This window comes from Rhinolophus hipposideros, assembly GCF_964194185.1.
Source record: "Rhinolophus hipposideros genome assembly, chromosome: 5".
Classification (NCBI taxonomy): domain Eukaryota; kingdom Metazoa; phylum Chordata; class Mammalia; order Chiroptera; family Rhinolophidae; genus Rhinolophus; species Rhinolophus hipposideros.
In genome coordinates, this window is record NC_138051.1 from 100516021 (window position 1) to 100540362 (window position 24342).

At 52.6% G+C, this 24342-nt stretch overlaps 1 protein-coding gene across 4 annotated transcripts in view; it reads left to right on the top strand.

The window, feature by feature from the left end:
- Positions 1-16677, top strand: part of TRAF3 (TNF receptor associated factor 3) — a 101685-nt gene extending 85008 nt beyond the window's left edge. For 3 of the 4 annotated variants that reach the window (XM_081048450.1, XM_081048451.1, XM_081048452.1), the window contains exons 6-11: positions 942-1022; positions 3696-3770; positions 5373-5465; positions 8449-8589; positions 12786-12960; positions 13772-16677. In XM_081048450.1, coding sequence (XP_080904576.1) covers positions 942-1022; positions 3696-3770; positions 5373-5465; positions 8449-8589; positions 12786-12960; positions 13772-14343 — 1137 coding nt within the window. In that variant the 3' untranslated portion in view covers positions 14344-16677. The remainder of the gene's footprint in view (positions 1-941; positions 1023-3695; positions 3771-5372; positions 5466-8448; positions 8590-12785; positions 12961-13771) is intronic. The other variant, XM_081048453.1, reaches the window with a different exon arrangement.
- The last annotated feature ends 7665 nt before the right edge of the window (positions 16678-24342 follow it).

A 24342-nucleotide genomic window follows, 5' to 3' on the forward strand; every position in this document is an offset into this window, starting at 1 on the left:
GCTGTCAGACGGAGACACCCAGCGAGTGTTCCCCAGCATTCAAGTTAGCAGCCTAACTGGACATCCAGAGAGAATCTGAGAAGCAGATGAGAATCGGAAGTGCCCCGGGGCCACAGCAGATGCATGGCCAAGTTTTCTTTTGTTCAGCGAGGCTTCCTCAAGCCTGTCCTCCCTCAGTCATGTTTTCAGCAGTTACACCTGTGGCTCTGCCTGCAGCCGTCTCTCCCCAGTGGCCCTGGGTCACATGTCTGAGTGCTCTCCAGGGCCCCTGTGTTTGCTGTGCTTGCCCTACTGTGCTTGCGGACAGGTGCCCGTGGTACTGAGCTGAACAGTCACCCTCATCCAGGCCCTGTGAAGTTAAATCTGTGCCATCCAGAGAAGGGCTAAACCAGAATTCATCCACTTTTTCCACACTGAAGATAATCTAGATAAGATTTCAGGGCAGTCATTGAAATACCCAGTAGATAATGTTTTCAGGTATTTGAGATGCATCATTTCCAGGCTCCAAACAGAGAGGCCAAAGGAAACTTGTCCTCTTTAACCAGCAAAGGCTGGACACCGGCCCGAGTCCCAGCGCCCCACACACCGCCTGTGCCATGAGTGAGGGCCGAGCTGGCGTGTCCAGGCAGCACCGGCACAGAGGGCTGCTGCTGAAAGGGGGCTGCTGCTAAGACACCACCTCCGGTGGACGCCACTTTCACCAGTCACCCAAACTTGTCAGATTTGAGTAGGTCTTCTGAGATGCCTTATTTTTCAGTACTCAAACTTTTAATATAAGGACTCATCCAGATGTAAAGTGAGTGTGTCATGACTCCGGGGCAATAACAGTGAGCAGAGAGCTTCCTTTGTATCCACTTGGGGAACCTGGGGACAGCGGTAGGAGCTTAAGGAAGACAAGTTGTATGTGTCAAAGTTGACAACACTTTCTTTTTCTCCTCCAGAAACACGAAGACACTGAGTGTCCCTGCGTGGTGGTGTCCTGCCCTCATAAGTGCAGTGTCCAGACGCTTCTGAGGAGCGAGGTGAGGACGTGGCCGGGGCTTGGTCAGGAGTTGGCGGTGTCTTCAGGACTAGCGTGCCATAGACACCACTTTTCTCTCACTAGCTGAAATCTAAGGTTTTCATAGATCACGATAGTGATATGTATAGTAGAAAAACAACGAAAAACTTCATGCTATTTTTGGGAGTCAGAAATTTCAGAAGCAAACATTAAAAGCTACAAGGTGGTGAACGTAAAAATTGAGAAAATGGAATTACTTAACAATGCAAGCAAAAGTGACCCTTTTTATGTTCTAAAAAAGCTCTTTTTAAATCTGTAAAGTAGGAATTAACTATAAGATTATCTCAAGAAACTTAATTCCGAGATACTCCAGAACCCTTCTGGTCACAGGTGGCGTGTGGGGTTGGCAGGTGGGCACAGGGGCTGCCGGAGAGCTACCTGGGTGGCCTCCCTCAGAGGCCGTGCGTCTCACACCCTCCCCCGGCACGTTTTCTCTAAGGCAGGTAGATTTTGCATTAACTTCATTTGATCAGGATGTATCCAGATGGAAAAATTCCGAGGATTCTTAATGTTTTTACATCAGATCCTGACCTAGAGCCCCTCTGGTTGCTGTTTTGGGTGCCATCTGGGGCTCCCATAGACTCTGTGGGTGCATGCGACCCCTGCTCCCTCGACTAGACCTCTCTCTTGTCCTGGGTGCTCTGATCTAAGGAGCCTGCTCACCTCAGCCTTTTTCAACAGCCTGGAATTTTACCACTGGATATTGGGTGGAGGATGGGTCCCTCGTGTCCCCACTGAGTGAGCCTAGGGCCAGCGACATGGGGTGCCGAGAGGACCCCGAGAGCCACTCTCCCTCGAGGTGTGTCCTCCCAGAAGTTGACTGTGCCGGGAGAGGGCAGGCTTACCTGGTGACAGTGGTTCCTGGGCCTGAATGTGCCTCTGGGCACAGCCCCAAAAGGCATTAGGTTATTTCTGCCTGGAAAGGCCCTCCGTTAAAGTGCGTTACTATGCACTGTACACTCGCCTAAACCTGTACTTACTCAGAGCTGTCTGCAGCAGGGACAGAAGCTGCTGCCATTTTGCCTCTACGTTATTTTTATTTTAAAGATCTTTAAATCTGCATTTATCTTGGGTTTCTGGTGGAAGGTGTTACTGGTCTATAAATTATTCTTATCTCTGTTCCATAGCACCTGTAAGATCTAGAAGGCTCTGAGAGCAATCATGATAAAGTGAATTTAGGAAAAAGTATGACCCTGAATTTATAGCAGGGCGCTGAAAACCACATCAGACCCACTGTGTCCCTGGTTTTAACATTAGAAGTGTTGGCTGATTAGATTCACAATTGTGTTGATGGCCCAGAGGAACATGCTTTAACAGTTTTCAATTGACGTTACTGCACACCGGCTTCTGCCGTGTTTCTGGGCCAGTCTCCTGAAATGTGCCTTTCCAGCACTTCCCTCCAGGTGCAGGTCTGAGCTTCCAGGCTGGGCTCAGAGGAACAGCAGGTGTGCTGGGTGGCTAGAGCTGTGGCCACGTGGCCGCCCTGGCTCGGGGACCTTCCCAGAGCTTGGCCTTGGCAGCAGTCGGGTGGGTCCCCCCACCCACCCCCTCAACACTGGCTCTGCTCTGTAGCGGTCGCAGCAGTCCACCCTCTTCTCTGTCCTAAATTCTGACCTAAAGGGAAAGGCCTGTCTTTGTCCTGGTAGAACAAGGAGAAGTTGTGGGAACCAGCTGCACCGCCAGAATGACACACCCGTGAGCCTCGGGTGCGTGTGCACTGACACACAGGAAAAACGTTCCCAGGGCCACTGCGCCCACACACCCGCTTTCCTAATTCAGGGTCTAATTGTCCCTATAAAGATCTGTCCCTAGAGTTTCCTGATGAGAATTTCTTCAATAAAAGAAGAAACTAACTTTAAATTGTATCAGCCTGAAGCATTACACTGTGTCTTCCAAATGCAGGCGGTTCCTCCCCTTTCTTCCTGAGGGGGCGTCCTCAGTGGTTTTTCTTTGATGATTTGCCAACATGTAAGCTGCACAAAGGGGCTTTCCCTGCGAGATGAGTGATCCTCTCCCAATTCCTCCTTTTCTCCCATCAGTTAGAGGTGACAGTATTAAGATTCATGTTGTTAGAATGACCTTAGAGACCTTTGAAGCTACATGAACTTAGGGCCATGCAGAGGGAAAACAGTCTTTTAGAAGAAGGAAACGCATCCCCAGTTATCTTGAGTATTGAGCGTAATGGTACATTGTGTAAGCTTGCTTTGGAAATATTTACTTTTGTGTACTGTATATTAGGTGTGTGGCCCTATTGCATCCTGAATGCTTTCTATTTTTTGTGTTTCATGCAATTTTTGTTTATAGTGTTTAAATGTGCATTTCAGTTTATGTTTTCTTTTTTTAATTCTGGCACTGCAGACAGCATGTCACATTTTGAACAATTTGTTCTAAAGAAACTGCAAGTTGAAGAAATGTTACAGTGAATGTATTTCTGTATATTGGTGTATATATGTGTGTACACGTGGTGGTACCGTATATTTACTGCATGAGTCCAGGAAGCAGATGAGATGTACACACCCGTAGCTGTAAACACCATTCGTAATAGTACAACCCAGATGCTCTCTGTGCCCTTAATATGTTTGAACATTTTCATGCAAACGTTTGTGCCACAACTCACGTCTCTTTCCCGTTGCAGTTGAGTGCACACTTGTCAGAGTGTGTCAATGCCCCCAGCACCTGTAGTTTTAAGCGCTATGGCTGCGTTTTTCAGGTCAGTATCCAACATTTGTCCTTCCCAGTCACTGACATTCTGCCATGAGAGAAAGTTATATTAACATTTTAACATGCAAGTTCTGGACTTTTAGTCTTCGTCATGGAACCGAGTTGCCGTGTTGCATGGGTGACAAAAGCCACATGCAGCAGATGCGGGTGCTCGCGTTCCATTCCGGTGGTGGTTTGAGACTTCAGGTAGACACCTGTTCTGAGAAGGCAGTCGGCACGTTCTAGGAGAACGACTACAGCGGAAACCAGCTAGAGAGGGACACACAGTCAGAACCGACGTGTGGTGGGTTACGGAAGCTTCAGCTGTTACTCGAGTATAAGTCAGACAAGCCGGACATGGCTCTAGTAGTGTGTGTGCCTCAGCACGCAGCTGTGAGGGTCACACACGCGTGTGTCCATGAAAACATTTCACATACAAGCCCCACCTCCTGCGAGAACACTGTGGAGAGGACGTCCCCGTCACTGCCTCACCTGTGCTGTGAGAGACCTGTTTCTGGCTTTTTGTGTAGTTTTTTAAACACGTCTGAGATGGCTAGTGAATTTGAACTGAGTTTTCATTTAAGTGTATGTCTTACTCTTAAAACTATCAAAAGACAGTATATATTACAGTGAAAGTACTTCATATTTAATTTTAATGTATTATCAGGACATTATTATGAAATCCGTACAGAGATACTGGCATCTCAGTGTTTTCTTGAAAGTAAAAAGCCTACGAAGGAGAATGACTGTAGCTCCCTTTGCTCCAGTCTCTTAAGGAGACGGAGCCCTCACTGCTGTTATGTCGTATGTAGTATCATTCATTCTGTGTTTGTATATGTATATGTTGATACGTAGTGACTCTTATATCAGCATATATATATGAATATTCTATGTACAGAGTATATGTTTTGGAGATCATGGAAAGGCTTCCTGTGGCTTCTTAATTTTCTAGTATCAAAACAAATTATATTTTCATACCAATTATTTCCTTAAATACGTGAAGTACTATTTCCTGTGCTTGTTACTGACTCTCAGATGGTCTACATCTTATGTACTCTGTAGATTGTTTATGTTTTGTATGTAACTTTCTAAATATACTTCGAATAGTGAGGAAGAATACATTTTCTCATCCAGCGTATTTCTCTAATAAGGTAATATTTTAGTGAATTATTTAGAATCCTACTCTGATTATATATGTTTTCTAGAGTACTGTAACAGTATCTAGCTATTACTGCAGGTTTCTAAATGTTTTCCACTTATATTTTCAATGAAAAAATATATAAAAACAAAAATGTCCAAAATTTAATTTCTTGATATATTACAAGTGTGAAATGTAGACAAGAAAGCACTTAACAAGAAGCAGGAGGAATGAAGAGCATTAAGTTGAGACTAGAATCGAGTGTGTGAGCTGCTGTGCTTCTCTGCCAGCCTCCTGAGCCACACGCAGTGGAGTGGGGGCCGCAGGGCATGACCTTGTAAGACTTGGAGAGTCTGTCCACTTTACCTGGACCGGTCTGCCCTCTTCCTGTTTAGTACTGGCTTTAGGTCACCTGTTTGTCTCCTGTGCTCTGGGATGCCATTGGCTTAACGTGCTGCGTCTTTGTTCTCGCAGGGGACAAACCAGCAGATAAAGGCCCATGAGGCCAGCTCCGCAGTGCAGCACGTCAATCTGCTCAAAGAGTGGAGCAACTCTCTAGAGAAAAAGGTATGACACACCTTTCTCTGCTCTTGGTGCTTTTTCATCATGTCTTCAAATTATTCAAAGAAGAAAACCTTTTCTGTAGTTACCGTGTTTCCCCCAAAATAAGACCCATTAGGGCTTATATTCATGGGCTGTCATCCTGAAAAATCATGCTGGGGCTTATTTTCTGGTTAGGTCTTATTTTTGGGGAAATACAGTATTAATTGTTTGGGGTAAAAGAAGCAGCATCAAAGAAGATTGTCAAAAAAGTAAATTCTCTTTGCGTGATCTTGTGCTAATAAATGACGGTGTTCGTTTTTGTTTGTTCTATTAACTCTGTGGTGCTTTTTGAAAAAAAAATCACAGTGTGGTTATCTGAGCATTGAACTAGAACAGGGATCATCAAATTTCCAAACCTCCCCCACTCTTCTTTTTGTAAATAAAGTTTTCCTGGGACACAGCCAGGCTGGTTCATTCCCGCGCTGCCCATGTCTGCTTTCTGCACCACGGCAGCTGAGTTGCGTTGAGACAGAAACTGTGTGGAGTGCACGGTCCAGAGTAGTTCTCTGGCTCTTTACGGGAACAGTTTGCCCACCCCTAAAATGGAAGGTTACCACGTTCATTAAATGCTCCACTGTTCTTCGTCTTTTCTAAGAGATAAGAAAGGAAAGACATCCGTGTCACTCGTGTCCCTGTTGGTTTCTGAGCTGACACTCTGTGGGACCTGAGCAATGAGCAGGCCTGCTTCCCAGACGGGCTGGTCCTCCTCCGGCTTCTCTTCCCTCCGGTGGCCTGGCCGCAGGCTGGTTCTTGGTTGCAGCATAAAGGCAAAAAGTTCTGATACTGATAGAGGAGTTATTATAGGCACTCTCATCGTGGGTTATTTACAGAAATAAAAACTTAACTCCATATCCAACAAACTCTTACTGAGAACTTGCAGTGGGGGTGGGGGCACTGAGCTGCATGAGACCATTGGTGGGGATTGGTGCCTGTTCTGTAAAGACGTGATTCAGTTCTCATAGATTTACTCAGCTGGAACCCTGGGTTATTTGGTTCATCTGTAACAGAAAACAAATGTTTGAGTTGGTCCAGAAAGACTGACTGATCACGGTTAATCTATAGGAAAACCATTTTGTGAAATCGGGACTTAAAAACACCCTTACATATCGTGTATTTTAGAAAAGCTTTATGCAAAGGGAGATGTAGTGTGTACTCCCCGAAACAGGCAGGGGTGCAGGTATCTCAGGAGGGCAAGGGGTCCCTGTTGCCATCTGCTGTGTGGTTACGCTGCACTGCTCGGAAACATACCTGCCAGGTAGGCTGTCTCATGTGTGACGTCCTCCTGATTGACAAGTGGCAGATGGGATCTGCAGGCACAGGGCTTGGGTTCTTTGATCAACACATAAATAAAGTAATTTTAAATAAGGGAAGCCCCTAAATAGTTTAATAGGGCATGATGTGTGTTCATGAATGTGAGATACTTACGCTCATCAAGTAGCTTGATTTGTTGCAGAAAAAATTGTCGTTTCTGGAGATACTACTGAAATTTTTATCAAGCAGGTTGCCATGTGTGCATGGTCTCTCTTTTGGGGTGTGAGAATAGAGTCTAAGAATTGTGTGCGTGGCTGACAGATGGAAACGAGTGGGTTGTAACTTCAGAAGAGGCAGGGACAGGGCTGAGTGGCTACAAGGTCCCACGTGCATTAGTGCGAGGTGGCACGTGCAGACATCCGTGGACATTTGAGACATCATATTGTAGGAAGAAAGTCCGATTGTGCTGAGCAAAAAGCCTGGGGACATTGCGAGTTTTGTATTTCTTAGTAGGTACGTGTTTGTTCTAAAATAAAACAGACTGTGATTGTTTCCAAAGGTGCTGCTGCCTGAGCAGCTGGAGCGGAGAAAGCACATCCGTCTTTAGTCTGGTTATTCTTAAGGGACAACGTCAGGAATCAGGTCTTAACCACTCCCAGGTTTGTCCTGAGATGCCCTTGGTTCATCACCTCAGTGACGTCACCACAGTCCTAAGGTGGCATCTTCATCCAGCATGAGCACGTAGTGACTCCTGGGTGGCAGCTGCACCCATATACGGACACACATCTGTGGGTAGAGGGAGCCTTCCCGAGGGCCCAATGCCCATGCAGAAGCTTGTGAGAGGAAGCCTTGTGGGAATTGCCCTTGAATTCCTCACCCCTGGGCCCTTAGACCAGTGTAAATTGGCTCTTGGGAGCTAATTGCTTAGCAGAAAGAGAGTCTGAAAAAGTCAGGGCTTGGACCTGCTCCAACAGCAGGCCGTCCGTCAGACTGATGCGGCACTGCAGGTGAGCGTGTGAGCTTTTGGAAGGTCTTCTGGGGGGCAGGTCTGGCACACTCACTCTGCAGCTCCGTCCTGCCCTAGGGGCTGACTGAAGTACGTGTGTGAGTTTTAGTCCCACCTGGCTTTCTCATTATGTTGGGAGAGCTTCTCAAAGTGCAGGGAAAGACCATTGGCGGATGTGAAATAATTTAGTGGGTTGCAACTAGCATTTGTTAAAGTAAATTAGAATAAAATAGAAAATATCAGGGTGCATTGTAAGTGATCAGAGCAAGTATGGTTTTGTGAATCTTGCTTTTTGGGTACACGTGCGCACGCGTGACAAATGGGGTAAGATGTAAGAATGTATTTCCTACTGTGTTTCCTGGTCAAAGAGCCTCTCTGGTAAGAGGTTTACTAGTTTTCAACAAAAACTTTAAAAAGCATCTCATTTATTTGGAAATCCAGTCTGTGGCTTCATTTGCCTCACTGTGTTTAGTTAGTAGGAGAGATTTGAAGAAAAGCACTTGGTGGGCCCACTGTTAAATCATCAGGACTGCCATTTCCTGTGTGAGGGGATTTCTTTTTCTTTTTCTGGAACTCCTTCAGTGAACTAATAGAAGGGCTGTATTGTGAAATTTGAAATACTATCATAATTGTTATTAATTAATATTAAAGCTACTTTTTGTTTGCCTAATTGAAGAATTTCTTTTTCAGGTTTCCTTGCTGCAGAATGAAAGTGTAGAAAAAAACAAGAGCATACAAAGTTTGCACAATCAGATATGTAGCTTTGAAATTGAAATTGAGAGACAAAAGGAAATGCTTCGAAATAATGAATCCAAAATACTTCATTTACAGGTAAGAAGCTCACAGCTATGGCTGGGTCAGAGTGTAGAGCAGGAACGTGCCTGTGTCTCCTTCAGGACGTCCCTGAGACATGTTTGAGCAGGAGCCCTGACCTTTGTCAGGGGCGGCATGTTTCTCTGGCTTTAGTGCAGGCTGGGGACAGGTGCCTCGGGGGCTCCGCCCTGGGCAGCTGCAGGCCTGCCCTTTCCTCCTCACCTTTACCCTGGACAGCAGGCCCCAGCCGTCTGTGCCTTTGATTCACTGTTGGTGAAATAAGACTTCAAGCCGTGATTTTTAAAATTAGCTGTTTTTATCATTCTTTAAGATTTCATATTGTTCACAAGTAGTTGTATAAAGTTTCACTTCCTAAGTGAAGTGAAGCCAAACAATTTTGTTCTGAGTTTTCTAGTGACACACGTACACACTTTATTTCACCAGCGTGACACAGAGGTGTCTGCAGACACACGTAAACCTTGGCAGCTGTGGGGAGGGGCGGCGTTGTGAGCAGGTGCGATTCAGAGGTGGCTCCTCATGCCTGCTGTCCACACAGGCCTTTCGTAGGTACTTTCAGGGCATTATTTGTTCATACTGTCATTTGTCATCGTAACCCCACATGTGTCACACACACCCACAGAAGAATCACTGCTCTGTCACCAACATGGTTTTTCAGTGCTTGTACTTACGGTGTGGTGTGTTTCCTAAACGACCTGCAGGAGAAAATGTCCCTTGTAGCCCAGAGTGACGGCGTCTCCAAGGGTGCCTCTCTCTCCTTTTAACACTGGACACTGGTATTAGTCCTTGAATTACATCGAGATTTATTAAATTGATCTTATTTGTATTAAACTCTGTGGTTGTCCAAAGATGAGGAAAAACACAATGAAACATTAGATCATATTAGAAAAGCTACCAGTCATTACTGCTGAACAAGCCAAAAATGTACAACATTATATAAAACAGCAACGAGTGTCCTGCGGGAAGTGCCTGGCATGTTGCTGAGGCCGCGGAGACACTGGTCAGACCTCCAGACTCAGGCCTGTCCCCACCACGTGGCTCCGCTCACCTGCACCATCCCCTCCCATTCCTCCCGGGTGCAGCTCCAGCCGTGGAAATGTAGCTGCGTGTGTCACCTGAGGCTCCAAGAAGCGCATGGAAAGGCCAGGGGAATCACCACTTGTTAACACCAACAGCAGAAGAAAGGAGGGATAAATAGTGGGTCCACTGAGAACAAAAACATTCGAATATGTGTCCTGAGGTCAGAGGTGCAGCAGCGGAACCTTGGAAACCTCATCGCACTGGCCTCCTCTCCTCCACCTCACCCTCTTCAGTGTGAGAAGTTTGAATTAGTTTACTTTTCTGTGGCGCTTAATCGTTCCACTGTGTGTGATTTATATATAAAACTCTTGTGATTAAGTAAGAGATCTAAGAAAGAAAGGGGGACCCAAGTTGCCAGAGCCCTGAGCGGTGAGGCCAACAGTGAGAGCAGTCATTAGCGCTCCCCCAGTAATGAGGGGGGCTCACCAGTTTCCTCTCCACAGGAAGGAGAGAGAAGGGACATAGGTCATATTTAAAGAAAGGGCCTCGAATCATCGAGAGGCACAACTCACGATTTCCTTATATGCAGGAACGAGACAGAGACTGGGACCTGTGAGGGTGGTTAACTGGTTCCGCAGGGCAGTTGGCATAGAATTGCAACCAGCTGGGTGATTTTATGGAAGATGAACTGTAGTTTTACCTTTCACATCACTGAGGGGTGGCCAGCATTTGGCTGGTAAAGAGAAAATTCTGGACTCATCTTTCAGTGAAAGATTGAAAGCCCCTGTGGCCTAGATGCCTGCCCACGCTCGCTGTAAGTGACACACTTTCTCTCCAGTCTCTCCAGACCCTTCTCCACCTCTTGAACCCAGCCTGGCTCAGACACGCACCTCTCATTATTTCGTTCCTCATCTTAAAACCCTTCCAAATGCCCAGACAAGAATTTGTCCTAAGTGCTGCCCTGTGGCCCAGAAAACCTTGTCTGACTGTTTCACCTTTCTTACGTGGCCATCCTCTCCGAAGCACAGTGAAGTGGGACTTTTTCTCCCCAACCCCCTTTCCTGAGTCAGGCCCCAGGTGTCAGTGTAAATGCCACCTCCAGGAAGCCTACCCACCCCCGCCCTCCTCGGTGCCCCCCCAGCCTTGTGCATTGGACCAGCTGGGCAAAAACAGCCATGTCGCTGTCTGTCATCGTCCTGGTCCGATTCTCCAGCAGACCCTGTTCCTGAGGATAGCGGAGTACATGTGAGTGAGTGAGCGCAGGCAGGCCGGCAGTCAGACAGTTACAGGAAGTGGGAGTTACGAGGCTTTGCCTTTGCCGGTCCAGGAGGGTAGTTCCTTAGTGCTCTCCTTTCTAAAGAACCTGTTTTTCTTAATGTTAGCTCAATGTCCAGGCCCCATTGTTAGTAGGAACCAGATGGACTGGTGCTGTTGCAGCCGCGCTCTGTCCCCATGTGCCTGTAGCTTGACCTGTGAGCGCCACCTGCAGTGTCTCCCTAGGACAGTGTTCGGTGTCCAGCTCCCACTGACCAAATGGTACCAAGTGACAGAAAGAGAAACAGTGATGTAAGCCCTAAGTGCACAGTGCAGGAGGCAGAGAATCGATGCTCTGAAAGCAGGCCTTCAGTAGAATTATTTACGTAGCGTGCAACCTGCGCCCTTTAGCTCAGCTCCTGGGTACTTTTTTCTACTAAAACCCCACACGTGCACTTAAGATTCATTTTTATGGAAACACTAGTGTCGCTGAGTATAGACTGCTCTTCAGGAATGGAACGTTTGCTGCATTTTGCAGAGAAAGCTTGATTTGAATCAGCATTCTGCCTTGAAACTGTGCCGTTTATACTAATGGAAGGTCTATTTAAAAATACCACGTTTTCCCTTGTGTGTGTGTCAGTGCCCCCTGCCCCTGCACCTCACGCTGGCGCTGTGTCCCTGCCTGTGGTCAGGGCCTTGCTGTCGGCTCAGTGGCCCTTATTGTTTGAGGTGACCACACATCTTCATGCCATGGTCCCCGGTGTCACCAGTCTGGGAAAGGAGACAGCTCAGTGTCATCTTTTTTCCTTGTTTGTTTTTTTTTAACTTTGGGGGCATGAGGCTTTAGAAGTGACGCGTGGCTTGTCTTAGACTCACTCTTAGGTCCTCCAAGTCACCAAAAGCCGTGTCAGCACAGTCGCCGAGTATTTAAGGTTTCATTAACTTTCCTTTCGTCCTCAGCAGTATCCACATTAGCTGAGCTGATCATTGTAGCAGGGACAGCGCCTGACAACAATGACACACAATCATTAGAAACGCTTTGGGGGCTTGGATGTTCGTTAACTTCCATAGTATTGACCCTGGAAAAGAAACGTGTGAACTAATTCACTAGGCCTCTCGCCATAAGTGTTTAAAAATAAAGTGACATCAGCATAGGGGTGTTCTTTAGAGAAATCATCTTTGCTGTTTAAATGTTAGCTCATACCAGACTTTCTTGGAAAGAAGACAACGGCTAGCACTGTAGTTTTACTCAAAAGAAGTAACCCCGACCCACCATGTTTGTTCTTTCGTGGTTCTGGACAGCCAGCAAAGGTGCTGAAACCTAAATGTTTAAAAATAGGCTCCCAAAAGGAGAAGTGCCCTGGGCAGGCCCCCCGGGGCTTCCCTGGGGTACAGGCGCCTGCACTGCACCCTCACCCGGGACTGAACTGCACGGCTTCCTGGAGCTCTGTTTCAAACATGCAAATTCTTTGTAGAAGTGAAAACCCTTTAGGTCCCGGCCCCTCCAGCCTTGGGCCAGACAGCCAGGTAGGAGGCCCACATTGTTTGACCCCTGCTGATGACGCGAACCTTCAGAACGAAGGCTTTCAGATAGCGCCGACAGGCCACCCCAACATCCTGAACTGGAGACCCTGGGACAGAGTGGTAGAGGGGCTGCCGGCCCTACAGTTAGTGGGGTGAGGCCTCTCTGTGCCTCTGTCCTCCCCTCTGGGAAGTAGGGGTCCTTGGTACCTGTATCCCCTGAGATCCACGAGGGCATCACATAAGATGCCTGTGTGAGAGCACGCGCGGGCTGCCGGCTGGCTCGCCGGACCCTGAGGTGACTGACTGCTCTGTTGCTAAGTAGCCGGTATTTGATGGTGATGGCTCTGCGCTTTCAGAGTTCTCACTGTGTTTTGCCTTTCGATCCTTTGATTTGGAAGCGAGTGATAGACAGCCAAGCCGAGAAACTGAAAGAGCTGGACAAGGAGATCCGCCCCTTCCGGCAGACCTGGGAGGAGGCAGACAGCATGAAAAGCAGCGTGGAGTCTCTCCAGAACCGAGTGACGGAGCTGGAAAGTGTGGACAAAAGCGCAGGGCAGGCAGCTCGGAACACAGGTAAGGGCGGGCGGGACCTGGGCGGTGACGTGTCGCAGACCATTCCCGGGACTCCAGGGTGGTGCTGTGGCCTGAGCTCATGTGGGAGGCGGCACACTGGCAGTCTGTCTAGTCACAGGTCAGCCGTGTGCAGAGGTGACCTTCCTGCTGACAGCGACGGCTCCCACCAAAACCTGTCCCCTCCACGTGAGGCCAGCATGGTAGAGAGTGGGCGCAGGGTGGACACCAGCTAGAGGGCAGGGCCTGCTGGTTGGGGTGCTCCCAGCCATGCTTGTGATGGCCCAGGGAGCGGGGGGTGACACACAGGCCAGGCCTTCTGAGCCTGCAGTTCTGGGGACAGAATGAATACTCTGCAGGTTTGCATGGAAAGGATGAAGGGTGACAAGAACAAGGATTGTCCTGATCCGCATGGGGTTGCATGCGGCCAGCAAGGATATAGAGTGGAGAGAGTAGCAGCTTACAGTCAGACGGGGCGCAGATGAGCTCGAGGCTGAGGGCAGAGGGCGGCCATCCCTGTCCCTGATGGGGCTCTGGGGGTGACGTAGGTCGGCTCCCATCGCGGACCCTGCAGTGGGGGGCCTGCAGGTGTCATCCCAGCAGGCCGGGGCCGTGTGTGTTGCGGGGATGCGTGTGTGTTGGGATTCAGTGCGGGGACCTGGGGCCTGTGGCACGACGGATGTCTGCGTGGCATTTGTCCTTCTCCAGCCAGTAGCCACAGTGACTTCTTGGTGTTTGGTTCAAAGGCCGGTGGGGGTGGCTTCTGGGCCTTCCTGACCCTGCTGACCCCTCCATCTCCGCCCACCCGAGCTAGGCTTGCTGGAGTCCCAGCTGAGCCGGCACGACCAGATGCTCAGCGTGCACGACATCCGCCTGGCAGACATGGACCTGCGCTTCCAGGTCCTAGAGACCGCCAGCTACAACGGGGTCCTCATCTGGAAAATCCGCGACTACAAGCGGCGGAAGCAGGAGGCCGTCATGGGGAAGACGCTGTCCCTGTACAGCCAGCCCTTCTACACCGGCTACTTCGGCTACAAGATGTGTGCCCGGGTCTACCTGAACGGCGATGGCATGGGCAAGGGCACGCATTTGTCACTGTTTTTTGTCATCATGCGTGGAGAATATGACGCTCTGCTTCCGTGGCCCTTCAAGCAGAAAGTGACGCTCATGCTGATGGATCAGGGGTCCTCTCGGCGGCATTTGGGAGACGCGTTTAAGCCAGATCCCAACAGCAGCAGCTTCAAGAAACCCACCGGGGAGATGAATATCGCCTCTGGCTGCCCAGTCTTTGTGGCCCAAACTGTGCTAGAAAATGGGACATATATTAAAGATGATACCATTTTTATTAAAGTCATAGTGGATACTTCGGACCTGCCCGACCCCTGACCAGTCACTGGGGAGGTGGATTGAGCAGAAGGCAACTCCTCGCGGGGGTTTGAACCGCTGTCTCCACCGAGGTCCTCGCGCTCAGAAAAGGACCTTGTGGAGCGGAGGAAGTGGCAGAAGGCGGCCGCAGGCCGTTGGGAGGAGACACGCGTGAGGACGTTTCCTAATAGACTAGAAACACTTCACTGAAGAAATATTTATCCTTCAACGAGATAAATACTGCTGTCGGAGAAGGTTTTCATTTTCATTTTTAAAGGCTTAATTAATTGAGATGAAAAACGTATATGCTAAACAAAAGAACCATGATTTTTCTTCCTTAAACTTGAACACCAAAAAGAAACACACACACACACACACACACATATGGGGATAGCTGGACATGTCGGCATGTTAAGTAAAAGAAGAATTTATGAAATAATGCAATTCTGATATATTCATTCTAAAATTCAAGAGTGCAATCTTGTTTCAAATATAGTATATTGTCTATTTTTAAGGCCTCATCTGGTCTCTGTTTTAATAATTTGTTTGTCAGAAGACCCTGAAGTACACCTAGGTCTTTTTTGAAAGTCTCTAAATTCAGAATCATTTTTTAATTTGAAGTTCTAAGATAATTGTTACTGCAAACATTTTATTTTAAAACGTTGATAGACTTATATTTCTTGGAAGAAAATGTAAAATATCAAACACTGGTTATCACTTGTGATAGGAAAGAGAATATCCAATCTGTTGTTATTTCTCGTTAGAAATGTAAACCTTCAATATCTGTCGTAGTTAATGACACTACTGCAAAATTATTATGAAAGGAAAATTGCTCATGGATGCTGTGCATCATTTTCAGATTTATAATTGTTTTCACCCTAAAATAGGGCATTAGTTGAACTTTGGAGTTCTAAACAAAATCCTGTAGGTTTTTAAAATTCTGCCCCATGTGTTCAGACAAGCTGTCGATTACTGACAACACCGCCCGTCAGTGTCCAGTGTCCGGGGGTGGGCAGGTGACTTGTGCTGGAGGGGGCTACAGCAGACGTCTCTTCATTCTGTCATGTTGCTGCATTCTGTGAACGATCTCCGAAAGCGACATCTGCGCATAGAGATGGTGGCATAGTGTACATGTGCCTTAGACGTGACATGCTGCTTCTCGCCCCGAGCTTTGTGTTCACTGTAATTCTAGGACGTGGTAGTGTAACCAGACTGCTCTCTCGACCACTAGCTCTGTCTGTCGGGCCCTCAGACAGCCCCGCACCTGCTGAGGGAGCAGGCTCCAGCCTCGGCTTCTGGGGCCTCCACCGCTTAATAATCACAGACTCCAAATCTCTAGGCCCCCAAAGCCAGCCGCTTGGTCCCACCCCCCGAGGCAGGAGTGGAGCAGAAGCTGCACCTCTCCGTGTCCCCACCCGGGCCCGGGGAGCCCACACCACTCAAAGCAGAACCCTCTGAGCATTCCAGAGACCGCCGCTCTGGGGCTGCCGGGCTGCCCCACAGGCCCCGCCACTCCCTGGGGAAGGGTGGTGTCGGGGTCCGTAGGCCCAGCCTGCGCCTGCCCAGCGGCCTTTTCTCAACTCACTGTTTACCTTCTCTCAATGGTCCAACTGTGATTCGAAGCCGGAGCCCTGCCTGCTGTGCCCCTCTGCTATGCACCGTGCTTCCTGGGTGCTCTAACCACTGACGGGTGCTACACGTGACGGGTGCTTCTTAGGCACGACCAGTGCACGCCCCACCGCCTCTGTGCCACTCATCCACAAGACGCGCCCACACTCGGCCAGCTGGGCTGCGCACCTCGGACTGCCTGCTGGGCTCCCCCGTGGTCGTGGGGACGGCTGGGTTGGTGCCCGGTGGCCCACCGTGTCTCTGGTGCTGCCATCTGCCCTGGGTGTGCCTTCACCCCAGTGCCTGCTGGAAGTACCCTCCTCTCATACGCCGTCCCCAGCTTCCATAAGTGACCTCTTGGGTTCCAAGCACCTGCCAGGCCCTTCGGCAGTGACAGTGCTCAGCTGTGTCCACCTCCTCTCCTTTCTCCACTCCCAGCATGGCCTGGAGGGCGAAGCAGTCATCCGTCTGCCCACTCAGGAGCCGTATGTCCCCCTCAGAGGAAGGACTTCCTGCAGGTGCTGTGGGACCACTGTTCCCTCGGAGGTGTCCCGACCTCCTCCAGGCCTTCCCCTGGGCTCCCCGCTGCAGACCCGGAGGAGGGAGGACGCCTGGCAGTCCCTCCCTGGCCTCAGGTGGCTTCCTGGGGGCAGGGCTTACCGACGGGCATCCCTGCAACTTCCTGGCCCTTCACTAAAAGTACGGACAATATTAACAGATTTAGGATAAGCAACATCTTGGTGTGGTAAAAAAAAAAAAAAAAAAGGAAAAAGAAAACTTCTTTCCTCTCCCTCCCAGATTAAAGTCCTGTTGGGGTGGCTGCCTGGAAGCACCCGACCCTGGGTGGGGGCTTGTCCAGATTTGCTTCTGGTGGGAGATGACCGGCCCTCCCGCCTCGCCCGAGGAGCCCATAGGCTGCAGCTTCAGGAGCGGGCTCCGTCCCCTGGGCTGAGGCTGAGACGTGGTGGTGGCATCATCCTGTGGCCTGAACAGAGTTGGTGGCACTCGGGTCATAGACCGTGTGGCCATTGTGTGTACTTGGCCCCCCCGGAGGCCTGGGGTGGGGGCCTGCTGGACACCCTTTGGGGCTCCCCGGCCCAACCGCCTGTCCTGGAGCCCGCGCTCTCCTCCTGCCTCATGGGGTCCTGGTGACAAGTGAAGGGTGTCGGGCACAGTGTCATTGGGTGCACTTTTCACATTGACTAAAAGGGACAAACTCCCCCAGGACAGAACTGTTCCCATACTTTAAGGAAACCGACACTGAGTCTCATGTGAGTTCAGCCAGCTGACGAGGCCGTCAGCCTCGTCCCAGCGTGAAGATGAGCCCACCTGCGCAGCTCGGTCTCTACGGGTCCTGGGGCGGGGGTGGGGGGTATGCGGGTGGTGACCGCACTGCAGACCGCTCGTGTGGCCTTTGTTATAAGCAGGGTTTTCCATGTCCTGGGTTTGTAGGTAACAGGCGACAGTAGGGGGTGTGTAGGTTGCTCTCAGACCTGTCAGAGAGGAGGGTGGCTCTGGCCCCTGAGAGTGTCTGTCACTGCAGGTGCACGGGGGGGGGGGGGGGGTTGCGTGATGGTCACAGTCACGGCCCCAATTCCCAGCCTGTTCCCAGCGCCCGCCGCCCCTTGACGCTGGCAGCTGGTTGAATGGGAAGCTTGTGGCCAAGCCGCTCCTGCCCGCCCCCCACAGGCTTTCCCTGCCCTGTGACCCCAGAGTGGTGGCCGGAGATGCCTGCACTCTCTGCTGGCCACCACCGGGCCCTTCAGGTGTGGTAATTCCAGTGGTCTCTCGGGCAGAACTGACGCCCCGAGGCTTCCCTTAGGCCACTGTGGGCCACCCTGTGAGGATGGGGACGGCCACCTCTCCTCCAGGGTCCTCAGCCACCCGGGTTCGGGGCCACACGTCCCCTCTGAGGCCTGCCGTCCTCAACGGTAGCACCGCCTTCACCGGGCAGTGTGGTGGTGGTGGTCCACCGTGGCCGGCCTGGCACCCTGCAAGCCGGTGGGCAACGTCCGGCAGAGGACAGGGTGGACTGACCCTTAAACACAGCCGGGTCCCGAGGTGGTTTATTTCAGCCCAAGGGGGTGGGGAGAGAGGCAGGACCCCAACTCATACCCTGGGGGGGGCGTGGCACCTCCACGGCCCACAGCGCTGTCCCTGTGCACTGAGCAAGTGGCCCGGGCCTGTCATTCTGTGCCCACCACAGATGTGTCTGGCCTCCCAGTTGGTCCGGAGCTCAGACTCCTTGTGGGGCCTCCTGCCCAAACCTTGGCCTCCACAGCGTGTCCCTCCACTTGGGGCACTCAGTCTGGGCAGGGCTGGGGCAAGCCCTGAGGCCCTCTTCTTTTCCTTCCAGACCCGAGCTGGGCAAGTCCCAGGGGCTCCTTTGCTTTGTGAGCGTTTGTGATGAGTGAGGGATCTGTCACCCAAGTCCACTTCTCAGCCCAAGATGGCCGTTCTGTCTTCCGTTTGCAAATCTCGATAGTTGTGTTTTCTCCAAAGTAGAATGTGTCCACTAGGGTCCAGGTCAGATGAGGCCAGTGTGATGAGGCTCCAGGTCAGCAAGAGTCCTGGTCATCGTTCCTGTCTGTCCAGGCAGTGCTGGTTGTCACCAGGGAGCCAGGGCCAGCGGCGGGCAGGGAGGCGAGACCCAGAAGCATCCTGGGGCGTTTTCCTTGGCCGCAGGCGACCGAGGCGGGCAGGCTGTTGGTGCGCTTTGCGGAGGCCGAGCAGTGCTTGCATTTCATTCCGCTGCTGCTGCTGTGTGTAGTCTGTCTGTGAACTCTCGAGGAGACAAAGGTTCAAGTCCAGGATGGCTGTCCACTCCTGCAGTTCTGCTGGTTGGTTTTCGTAACCCAGTCCCCTTAGGCAAGTAAGATAAACCCTTCAACAGCAAACTCAATGACCTAATTGGTAAACACAAAAGCGGCATTATTTCAAGGATTTCTATAAGAATTCTCTCTAGGATAACATCTGTGATAAAGGAAGTGTGTAAATCCACATAGATGATGGTGTAACATTTTTAGAATCGCATTCTTTCTCTGACGGCACCCCTCTCCGTTCAGTCCTGTTACCCAAAAACAAAGACCAAAGAAGGCCAGTCTCTCACTTGACTCTGTGTTTTTAATCTGCCTGTTTTAAAAACCGCCGTCTGTGGTAGCCGCGCGCAGAGGACCCATCTTGACAGTCCAAGTGATTGTGACCAGTGATTCACGTCCTATGTTTTTCTGCTCTTCTAAGAAACAACAACAAAAAGACAGTGTAAGTTATTGCTCAGCAATAATAGTGTTGTTAATATGTTAACAACATGTCTCATTTTCTGACAGCATTACCATGTTTTATATTTTTGTTTACTGTATATTGTGTGCGGTTTTATTTGGTATTTATTTGTGTTTTGAGGTCTTGCAATGTTTTTGTGTTTCTGATGCTAATGATTACAGTTTGTAAGAGTGTAGAATGCAAACCTGAAATGCTAAACTGTCTCATTAGAGGAAAATAAACCTGACTAAGGAGTCTGTCTGTCCATCACACTGTCTCTCGGGCCTGGGCGTGGGTGAGGGGGCCTCACTACTGCTGGGGACCCCGGGCTCTTCCGTCAGAAGTGACCTGGGCCCACGCAGCGACCCGGGTGATCGCTCAGAAGGACCCCCACCTGCCGGAAGGCTCTGCTGTCACCGTGTTGAAATTCCTCACTTTTGAAAAAGGGGTCCTGCGTGCTCACTGTGTCCTGGACCCTGCCAGATGTGTGGCCAGCCCGTCCCGTGGCACCGCTCTGACCTGGAGTCCTGGGAGCCCGTGTCCCGCAGCCCCGCTCTCGACCCTGTGTTTTGGTCCAGAGCAAGCAAGGTGGCCCTCACGTCCCAGAGGCCAAGTGAGACCACAGACCTGGGCTCCTGTCCCAGTTGCACCACTGTCTGCTGTGGGACTTTGGGCTCTTTGAGCCTCAGTTTCCTCATCTGCCAAATGGAAGGATGCAATGAGGTGGTTGTTAAGACTCCATCCCAGTGCTGACATAGCGAGTGGTCGGGGGGGCCCCTGGCGGCCACTCCTGGTGGGAGTGTTAGAGCGTCCTGGCCAACGCGGCCCTTCCCCCGCTCAGTTCCAGTGTGGACAGCCTCCCATTTCCCAGGTAGTTGTGGGGTCCCACACAGTAGCAGGAAGCCCTGTGTCTCCCTTGAGCTTCCTCCAAATCATCAGGTGTGGGGGCCACTTCCTAGCACTGGTGCGGAGGCCCAGGAAACCGCTCAGCCCTCCTCCTCGTCCCTGCTCCTCCAGGTGTCACCACTGAGGCCCACTCAGCCCCTGGAGCACGACGCTCACCCGCTTCTCCGAGCCACGGCCGTGGGCGGCTCCCTCCCAAGGTCTCGGCCTGGCCGGAGGTCCTGCACGGCCTTCTCAGGGCTCACTGCTGTCTAGCAGCTGCACTGCTCCTGCGTCCCTACGCTGGAGCCCATGGTCCCCAGCTCTCGTGACACAGACCACCCAGGAACTGCCGGCCCCTCCACCTGGGCCATCCTGAGTCCACGCAGCCCTGCCCTCCATCCACCTTCCTGGGCAGGTGCTGAGTGACATCCAGGGTGGCCCAGAGCCCCAGCGTCCATGGCATCCCAGCTGTACTGGGGCCCACTCCACCACCCACTCCACCAGAGCTTCAGAACTGGACCCTTTCCTGTCACCCTTTGGAGTAGTTTCCCGAGTCCCACAGGACAGGAAATTGGCAGTCCACCCCAGGATGAGGCCCACAGCTGCTGGGCATGTCAGGGCCAGAGGCGCCTGTGGGGACCAGCAGAGCTGCTGCAGCCCAGGCTTGTCCCGCAGCAGAAAGCATGTGCTGTGGGCCCGGGTGCCCTAACAGCTCCTCCCAGGGGCCCGGCACCCCCACCCGAGGACCAACTGACCTCCGGGGGACTGTGTAGCACAGACTGTGGACCAGCTCAGCCTCCGCCTTGGTCCACGGGTCAACAGTGGGGACAGTGGCTCTCCCGACGAGCTCAGGCTCCCAGGGCCAGGCAACTTGTTGCGACCCTTGCCTCCCTTGCCTTGGGGACGGGAGGGGCCGCTGTCTTCTGATGTCTGTGATGAAATGAGACTTGTGCCGAGCCAAGGAGCAGGTCATGCAAACGCCCCGCAGTGCTGCTGGCTCTCAGCCACCATCGGTTTATTCTGCTCCCCGAAGAGGTGACATCCCACAGGACCGAGGACCAGGCCGGGGAGAGGGCCTGAGTCCACAGCCCAACTACTTGGCCAGAGAAACCCGTATCCTGAAAGGTCCGTTTCAAGTAAGAAAAGCAAGGCCTGGAGAGGAGGTGGCCCTTGGGCGTGGTGCACTCTTGCCTGGTCTTTCACGTGACTGCCTGACTGTGGCGCCACATCTGCTCACGTGCCTTACTGGCGTCCCAAATGGTGAAGGCCTCAGTGTCATCTCGATGTCATCTGGTCGTGAAGCGTCCTGGGGTGTCTCCAGCTACCGAGAGCAGACAGCGCGCACTCCTCGCCGAACCCACGGTGCTGTGAGCAGCACCAGAGCCCAGCGGAAGAAGTACTATCACCCTCGGTGCCCTGACCCCACTGCGAAGGTCACAGCCTGTGTCCCTCCAGCGCCCGGGTGCCTTGCAGGATTCACCATGAGCCCGGGTCACCAACAAGAAAGAGATGGAGGGGAAGCGTTGAGTGACGGAGCCTATGGGACCCAGCCTGGATTCCCACTGACCCTAGACGCCAGGGTCCACCTTGGAGCAGCGCAGAGCTCAGAAGTCCATGCAGCTCCTCCCCGCCCGCCAGGGCCCAGGGAGCCAGGGGCTGGGCTGCTAGCTGGCAGGGGGCAGAGGCCTGGATGCAGGACCAGAAGGCCGCCCCGGGCCATGTAGGGAGCCCATCCCCACCCCTGGCACCTCCCTGGGTGTCCGCTTGTCTGTACAAGGGCGGCATGAGGCACGTGTGACAGGCACTCTGCATTGGGGGTGTGCACTGGCGGTGGTGGCCACAGGCCTGTCAGGAAACCCCCCACGGTGACCTTAGCCTGCAGGGCTGGTGGCTGCTCCCTGGACCTGCCCCTAGGTTATTCGGCTGAGAGGCCTCCCTCAAGGACATGCACCCTCAGGGTGGAGGACCACACAGTGACTGGCGGTGCCGGTGGCGCTGGGCTCCAAGCCTCTCGCATCTCTCCTTCCCCTGTGGAGTTTGGGACTGTCTCGTCCACTCACATGTCCTGGACCAGCCAGTCCCAGGAAGGGACAATGAGGGCTTGGGAGCCCTGGGCCAGCACCCCTGACCTCTCATCATGGCTCCTCCTGCCCCAGAGACCTGTGACTCCCCCACCAACCCTCCCGTCAGTACAAAAGCAGGCGGGCGGGTGACCTCCCACCCAGAAGCAGGACAGCAGCGGGCCCCTGGCTGGCCCCCGGTAAGAACCCTCCCCACCTCGAGATGGTTGTTGGTGACTCCCCGGGGGTCGCTCTGCGGTCAGTGCCCCCTAGGCCCTCTCTGCCCTGGGACACCCTCTAACCATCGTCCGCAGGTGGAAAAGGGATGCATGATACCCTGGGCCGAGGGTCTCCTGGTGCTGCCCCAGGCCAGGGCAGCAGTGGGAAGGGGCGCCAGGCCTCACATCACCCTGGAGCCCTGTGAGGTGGAATGAAAGAGAGGCTAAGTGAATCGTGCAGCCTCACACGGCATGCGGACCCAGGACAGCCTGTGTGAGCCTGGCCCAAGGCTGCGGGCCATGGCGGGGGCGGAGGGCCTGCCCGGCCAGGCTGGCAGGTGGCCAGCTCAGCCCCATCCAGACCAGGTGGAGACCCACCTCACTTCACACACCTCTGGGCACCCCCTCATGTGTAGGGAACCCAAGCACCAGCAGCAGCGTGCCCCAGCTCTCGCCCCCCCGCCCCCTCCCCCCACCCTTCGGGAGTGACAGCTGTCTCCTGTGCTCCAGGCAGTACATGCGGACGCCTGGGGGCGGGGGCAGGCAAGATGGCCTCTCTGAGGAGACCCCTTTGTGCAGACCCGAGTAAAGGGAAGCCCTGCAAGGAGGGCCCCCCCCTTACTCTCCACAGCCCCTACCCCTCCTCTTCCAGTGTCCAGGAATAGAACCATGCAGGCTGGAGCCTCAGTCCCTCCAGAGGGACACTAAGGCCCAGAGAAGTGCAGGGACCGACCCAAGGTCACACAGCAAGTCACGGACAAAGGTGAGGAGGAGCTGGAGGGAGTGCATCTGTCCCCACAGAGTTGAGAAAAATGGGGGCAGGGGAGGGGGAGAGGGAAGGGTGACACCCGTGGTCCTGGGAGTAGGGGGACCATGGCTGGGGCAGGTCTGCCCACCCCCCCCCCCCAGGGCAGCAGGGTTGTCACTCTTGGTGCTCTCACCCTGGGTCCTGTGATTGGTGCAGAGACCAAGATGAGACCACTGCCAGGTCAGTGGGGGTCTAGCTGTCCCAGGCTACCTTCCCTACCACTTGGAGAAGGCTGAGCGCATAGGAAAACCAACACAGCAAGAGCAGTCAAGCCCAGACAGAGTGAGACAGATCGCAAGACCACCCAGCCCAAGCCCCTGGGGCCAGCCTTGCTGAGACAGCTGCTCTGTGGGATTTCCTAGTAACGAAGAAGCTCTTTAGGACTTGGCATGTCTCCCACTTCCCAGTGAGGTCCTGACAAATTTGGAAGCGTATGCCCACCTTGTACCTGGGTGTCCGGGGCACCTGAGCAACAGGTGCGGACCCCCTGTGAAAACGGCACCTGCAGCATGGCCTAGCGCGCCTCTGCTCTGGAGTCATTCCAGGACCCTTTGCAGCCTGGGCCCAATATGGGCTCCTGTCTGGGCTCCCCTCTGATAGCTGGACCCACCTCCAGCCTCTGCTCAAGGATGCCCCTTTCAGGACAGGGCGATGACCGCCAATACCCCATGGCCAACCAGCCCCGATTTCTCCTGTCTGTCACTTTCACTCCACCCTCCACACTGTGCCTACAGCTGTGATATCAGCCTTCTTGTCTTGGCTTTAATGCTGCCTCTTTCAGGAAGCCTTCCTTGACTGCCCAGATGTTTTTGCTGCCCTCTGCAGACAGCGCAGTCTCTGGGAATGGCCTGCCCAGCTGGGGCCACAGTGGTCAGAGTTTGGTTTCCCCTAGCCCCACCCATCCCAGAGCCTCCCTTCGGCCCTGCCCTCAGAGCAGTCCACTTCCTGTGTCAAGAGACAGAGGCCCCCAGCCTTGGGCAGGCCCACCTGGCCTTTCAGGCTTGGCTATGGTGCTCTGGGCGCAGGGGTGAAGTTCACTGAGCCCCTAAGCTCTGTGCATTGAGAGCCAGAAGTGGGGTGGTGGGAGGAGGTAAGAGGAACACCTGTTGAATGGAGGCCCAATCAACAGAGTGGAGGCCCATCTTTTCCAGCGAGAAACAAGACAAAGGGCAAAACAGATGTG